Source organism: Bactrocera tryoni, chromosome 2, assembly GCF_016617805.1.
Source record: "Bactrocera tryoni isolate S06 chromosome 2, CSIRO_BtryS06_freeze2, whole genome shotgun sequence".
Taxonomy (NCBI): domain Eukaryota; kingdom Metazoa; phylum Arthropoda; class Insecta; order Diptera; family Tephritidae; genus Bactrocera; species Bactrocera tryoni.
In genome coordinates this window covers 21499433-21505683 of record NC_052500.1, presented here as the reverse complement: position 1 = coordinate 21505683, position 6251 = coordinate 21499433, and the positions used below count along the sequence as shown (strand labels likewise).

The 6251-nt window shown below is 39.6% G+C and overlaps 2 protein-coding genes across 2 annotated transcripts; one reads left to right on the top strand and one right to left on the bottom strand.

Annotated features, from left to right (window-relative positions):
* Positions 1–2211, bottom strand: LOC120767403 (elongator complex protein 3). Its single transcript, XM_040093440.1, has 6 exons — positions 2100–2211; positions 1803–2044; positions 1094–1741; positions 750–967; positions 327–693; positions 1–261 (listed from the first exon to the last, which is right to left on the bottom strand). The coding sequence occupies exons 1-6, from the start codon at positions 2119–2121 to the stop codon at positions 85–87; spliced, it is 1674 nt and encodes a 557-aa protein (XP_039949374.1). The 5' UTR covers positions 2122–2211; the 3' UTR covers positions 1–84.
* A 322-nt stretch (positions 2212–2533) lies between these two features.
* LOC120769263 lies at positions 2534–4762 on the top strand. Its single transcript, XM_040096167.1, has 4 exons — positions 2534–2752; positions 2824–3809; positions 3907–4078; positions 4136–4762. Exons 1-4 carry the CDS (start codon positions 2627–2629, stop codon positions 4250–4252), a joined length of 1401 nt encoding a protein of 466 aa, XP_039952101.1. The 5' UTR covers positions 2534–2626; the 3' UTR covers positions 4253–4762.
* Positions 4763–6251: the final 1489 nt, after the last annotated feature.

Sequence of the window (6251 nt, the reverse complement as noted above, 5' to 3'; positions counted from 1 at the left end):
TTTGTTTGGTAGCACTTTATTAAAAAATGTGTTTAGCAAGTTTAACGTCTTTTAGGACAAGTAACTGAAAAATAATGCAAATAATTACACAATCCATTCCTCATCCGGTAACAATTTAGACATATAAGGGCCGTCTAACTCATAGCCCAGTTTGCGATAATAAGCGCGTGTTCCCACACCAGAAATAACAGCTAACTTCACGCTACCATGCTCCTCCTTCGCTATACGTTCTGCCTCTTCCATCAGCAACATGCCAAAACCCTGAAAATTATGCTCAGCAATATTTATAATAAAGTTAATAATTATATTCAAAAATGTCTACCAACCTGATGCTGAAACTTAGTTGGATCTCTTGAACTTACGGGCACCACCGAGCCATAGACATGCAATTCGCGCACTATAGAACATTGTCCCACCTCAGTTAATTCTCTTTGGAACGTATCTGGTGAACATTTGCGCAGGCGCAACAAACCCACAAGTATATCCTGTTCCGGATCTTCGTATGAGAGGAAGGTCTCCCAGCCACCGTTAGCATAGTAGTCACGGCGTATCAATTCGATTTCATATGGACGCACTTTATTGTGTATTTCTTGTATACCAACTTCACGCGTGCGCACGTCACGGCACTCAGTACCCCAATCCTTCATACGCGCTAGCGCCAATTCACGTAAATTGCCGTGCTCCACACCAGAACTGTAAAATTTATATATATTCAATCATTGTGTCTAGTTATTTGTTGTTTAGTTTACCTCACAAGTGGCATTGGTATATCGCGTTGTACACGATAGACGCGCGTCCATGGCGGCACCAAAGCCAATATCTTTGCCACTAGATCTACCAACATCGATGGTGGATACGACTTATAGCGACCAGTCTTCCACAACTCATACAGACCGGTACCGCGTATAACCAGTGTTGGATAAATTTTTAAGCCATCTGAGCGAAAGGCTGGATTTTCAAAGTACTCCTAAATATAAATAAATAAAAAGACAATTATTAAAAAAAAAAAACAAAAATAAAATAAAAAAAATAAAATAAAATAAAAATTAAATAAAAAAAAATAAAAAATAAGCAAATAAATAAATGCACTCACAATAAACTGCTCCAGATCACGTTCAAAGTCTACATTTGGTAGATCAGGCATCATATGCGCCACAATTTTATAACCCGAATCCTTGCCCAATTTGAAACTTTCGCACACTGCCTTTACGGTGTGGCCCCGGTTTGTATCGCGTGCTACATCCTCATACACAGATTGTACGCCAATTTCCAAACGTGTGCAACCGTAATTCAACATATCAGTAATATGACGCTTAAGACAGTAATCCGGACGCGTTTCAATGGTAATACCAATGCATTTTGTGTGCGAAATCTCTGAATAACGCACAGCTTCCTTAAGATCACGACTGGTGTGCCCACTGAGCGCATCATGCAGTTTCATTATGAAATCGTTGCGATACTTTTCATCCAAACTCATAAATGTGCCACCCATTACAATAAATTCCACTTTATCTACAGAATGTCCAAGTTGCTTCAATTGTTCAACACGATGGCGCGTTTGTAAGAAAGGATTGTAACGTGCACGTATAGCGCGCATAGATGTTGGCTCATAACCGGTGTATGATTGGGTTGAATATTCAAAATCACTATCGGGTCCGCCGGGACAGTATACACATATGTTACCGGTCATATTTATGTGAGGACAGCGATGTGGCTTGCACATGACGGCTACTACAGCGATCTATAAATGGCATATATGTATAACTTATTTGTAAATTTAAAATTATTATCTTATAACTTACACCACTGGCTGTGCGTATAGGTTTGGCGCGTAGTTTTGGCAGCAAGATTTTCTTTGCCTCTTGCGGAACAGCGGCAATTATGTCTACTAGACGTGGTGAACTTTCCAAGCCATATTTTGAGGATATACGTGCTTTGAGACGGTTCAAATTTACATCTTTTTTCTCTTCATGTGCTTTCAACAATTCCTGTATGATTTCACCGATGACTATGACACTGCGTTCCTCGCGGCTCAAACCAACACCTGAAAAGCAATCAAATTTCGTGAAAATTTTCGGAAAAGTTACTTTACTACTCACCCAACTTCTTTTTTGGCTTCATTGTGGTATTAATATAATTAATAACAGCTTAATTATGAATAAATTTCACTTGGTTGAACCACACAATTTTTAATTGCATATCACATAAAGAAAACAAGCATTAATGTCAAATTACACACATGTTCCATGTGGAGTTGCCAAACACTCTCAACCGGTCAAATTCTGTTATATTGAATTGCCAACTACTTTAAGTGATTTTTATGTGATCTTTATTGATTTTAATTATTTCGTTGAAAAATTTATTTAAACATTTATTAACATTTCGTATTTCCAATTGTAAATATAAAGCAAACAAAAAATATAATTAATCAACAAAAAATTAAAAACACAAACTCTTCGTTTAACTTTTTACCACTGCTGTTATTTGTACGTTTAAATTACAACACTGTATCATTAACAGCTGACATCAATCGCAAAAATAGTTTGTTTTCTGTGCGGTTGTTGTATATTTTATCGGCAAGAATCAACAAATTATCTATAATAACGAAAAACAAGTTGAGTATATAATGGCGACGTGCCTCTCAAAACAGCAACTAGAACAACAAAAGATGTTGGAACAGCTTAATGAGAGCGACAATGACGATGACGAGGAGTTGGAAGAAGCAGCTCAAGAAGACACTTTTTCATTTTCCGTACGCCATATAAATATCACTAAAAAACGTTGTTTAATAATATACATATTTTTTTACCACAATGTTTATAGTGTAGCAGCGCTTGTTGGGTTTGTAATGGTTATTATGGACCAAATTTTGATGAGCCACTTTGCGGCACTTGTCACGCTTTTCTTTATAATACACAAGCCGCCGAGGAAGAGTTGGAGACTACGATTTCAGATGACGAGGACTCTGGCAATGATGAGCCACCATTTAAAGACAAACCAGAAGTAGACGAAGATGAGGACGACGATGACGAGGATGATGTCGACGACGTTGTGGAAGATGATGTAGACGACGAAGAAGGTGTCGGTATGCTAGACGCAGTAGTGCGTAATGCACCTGTCAACGCAGCACATGAAATGCAGGTTGACAATGTGGCACCGCTAGCAGCAGTTAATGAACCGCGACGTTCGTTAGAACGCGAAGGTGAACGTGGAAATATGGTATTGTTGCCAATACATCGTCCACGTCCGCTGGCGCCACGTTCATTGCCCGACTTTCTTGAACTATTAAGTGAAAGACGTGCAAATGCTGGTGAAATGGTTGCGCCGGTAGCAGCGCCAAACAATATACTAATGTTGCCTGTTGAAATTATGGTAATAATATTCTCCTATCTGGACGACATGTCCATGTGGAAGGCGAGTGAAGTGTGTAAACAATGGCGCAGCATTTTAGAGCAGAACACATCACAAATGATGTGGATGCGTTACTTGAAAGAGCGCTGGCCACTCTTTCAGTGCATTGTTGATGTGCCGAATTGGCTGAAACTATATAGTGCATTAATGAATTCGTGCTTCTGTCGTACATGCTTGCTGCAGATGGCCCTGAAGTCGCCACCGCGCGCACGCCAAAATGCGATACGTATGAACTTCCTACGCAACGATGCGCATCAATTGAATAGCCATGCAACCGAGGGTATTGATGCGATACCGCTCGATAAACAAAACACATATTGGCAAGCAAGTATTTTGGGTCCGGCTGGCAGTCCTTATGAAGGTGGCAAGTTCTTTCTGTACATATTCTTTCCCGAACGGTAAGTTGTGGTATATACATATTAATATTTATTTATTTTTAATTAAAGTTTTTTTTTCATAAAATTTTTTCTCTCTTTTAACTCAACTATTGTGTAGTTATCCGATGATACCACCCACTGTACGCTTTCTAACAAAAATACTACATCCTAACGTGTCACGCCATGGTGATGTGGGCATTGATATTTTCCAACATAACTGGTCCCTAGCGCTGAATGTTTCCAAAATTCTGTTGTCAGTGCAAAGTTTGCTCACAGATCCATATACAGAGGTATGTATTGTAAAGGGATAAGTGTTAACTGTAATATATTAAATTTACTGTTAACAGGTATGCATGGAACCGGAACTCGGCTACATGTATGAACACAATCGTGCACGTTTTGAGAACTTGGCGCGCTCGTGGACTTGGAAGTATGCCATGTTTGAGTTAATGCCACCCTCTTAAGTGGGCGTACAGTCAAGATTATTTAATTTTACTAAGCATACCAAGTTAATGAGTTGCTAGTTATGCAGCATTTATGAATTGTTTCATTTTATTTATTTTGAGCACAAAGAATTCCTTCAATTTAGTTTATTTATTTATTACAACATGTGCACATACGCACATGTATGCATATGTTCTATCTTTGGTTGTGCCGTATATCCATAACTGCATACATGACAAAAATGGACGCCCCGAAAATAGTCTACAGTTATACTGGAGTTTATAAATTGATTTTCTATGTTAAAAATCAATTTTTTTCAGAATTTCTCATACTTTTTTGTTGTATTAATATTTATAACAAATTACTACTGACTCGATTAATTAAATTAGCAATAAATACGCCTAGAACTTTTACCAGCTAACATAAAGCAAAACCACCACATAACTTTTGCACACTATTTTAATATTTAGTAATGCATTATATAACCACCAAAAAAGATATATATAAGTATTTAATAATGTAACGTAAATATGTATGCACATGTGTAAACTATTGCTAACAATTTATAAATACTATATTTGTAATGAAAAAAAATCAAAATATATACATACATATACATATGTACGTATGTATATAAATACATGTATTTGAAAAGAAAAAGTATTTCTAAGTTTGCTAATAAGACTCTACATATGTATGTATGTTTCTTTGTTAGCAAGAAATAAAAGTAGTGATATAGTTGTGAGACTTACATAAATACATACATACATGCATATATACAGACATAAATATTTAATTCTAAATAAACATTATTTTGTTCTAAAAAGTTATCGTTTTTATCTAAATTTATGTCGTTCTCCGAATAGTCGGGTCTACGTAGCCGTAGCCGGATTTTTATTCGGTTAAGAACTGTCAACTCGGCAGCATTCTTCAAATTTATTTCGGAACAACACCACACCACTAGTACCCTTCGTTGGGGTGAAAGTTGAAACTATGAAACTTGAGCGGACCACATCGGGCGGATACCGAGCGTGCTCGCAGAAGGAAGAGGAAAGGGGGGCAGATTTCCTCCTCTACACTAGCCGACAAACCCGGCGGGCAAGAAGACCCTCGCAGGAAGGTCATGAGCGGTACCACCCTTAAGTGGTACCTGAGGCACCTTGGAGGGGAATTTTCCTGAAGTAGCAGACGTACTACCGCGAAAAAGGTTAGAGGCAGTAGAAGAAGCGTAAAGGTCACAAATCCGCGTTCGTTGGCACACGAGCTAGCGGGGCTCGAAGCCGTTGCCCGGTTAACGCAACCCCGACCGTCAGGCAAAGTAGCGAAAGTGCAGCGCCTTCGACCAGCCAAATCGAGAAACGGAAAAGCGAGCAAATAACACTACAGGAGCCTCCCAGCTCTAAATTGCTGAGGGGCAACAACGCGCAGATAGCCGGAGGCAAACCCTCCGCATCAAATCCAGCCCGGGTGGAGGAAGTACGGCGCAGATATAAGCATGCTCTGAAACACATCTAAATGGTTGTGCTGCCTCTCAACCGGCGGAGATGCTGGGATCAAAGGAGCATGCGGTGCTCCAGGATTTCCTCATAGAAGAAGTATTCAGAGGGTCCAGATACCCAGCGTTCTTCCATGGAGTCTATTTTAGAGGAGGCTTGCTGCAGGTGGACTGCAAGGACGAGAGGTCGGCTATCTGGCTGAGGGAGATCGCTCACAAGCTGCCTGAATTGGAAGGCCTCTGCGCAAAAAAGGGAGATCACATTCCGCCCATGCACAGCATGACGTCGTTTCTCCGCAGATGCGCTGGTAAACCATAAGAGTTTGTTTTCGGGCTGATAAAAAACTACCTCGTCCTGGCTAGTGGTCAGCAAGAAGGTCGAGGACCCGAATGTAGGCTAAACTTTTGTATAGACGATGAGTGGTACAAATTCATCCGGAGAGAAAGCTTCTACCTGAACTACAGGTTCAGCTCGGTGATCATGACATCATGAAGGTCTAAGGTGACCACTGAGAACGGTTCAA

What these genes read in the sequence shown, in the direction of transcription:
- LOC120767403 (XM_040093440.1), bottom strand. Translation starts at nt 2,121, where the DNA reads ATGAAGCCAAAAAAGAAGTTGG. An exon ending in GAAGCCAAAAAAGAAGTTGG is followed by an intron (nt 2,045 to 2,099) that starts GTGAGTAGTAAA and finishes ATTGCTTTTCAG; the next exon opens with GTGTTGGTTTGAGCCGCGAG. An exon ending in CAACTAAGTTTCAGCATCAG is followed by an intron (nt 262 to 326) that starts GTTGGTAGACAT and finishes CATAATTTTCAG; the next exon opens with GGTTTTGGCATGTTGCTGAT.
- LOC120769263 (XM_040096167.1), top strand. Translation starts at nt 2,627, where the DNA reads ATGGCGACGTGCCTCTCAAAACAGCAACTAGAACAACAAAAGATGTTG. An exon ending in AAGACACTTTTTCATTTTCC is followed by an intron (nt 2,753 to 2,823) that starts GTACGCCATATA and finishes CAATGTTTATAG; the next exon opens with TGTAGCAGCGCTTGTTGGGT. An exon ending in TCACAGATCCATATACAGAG is followed by an intron (nt 4,079 to 4,135) that starts GTATGTATTGTA and finishes TACTGTTAACAG; the next exon opens with GTATGCATGGAACCGGAACT.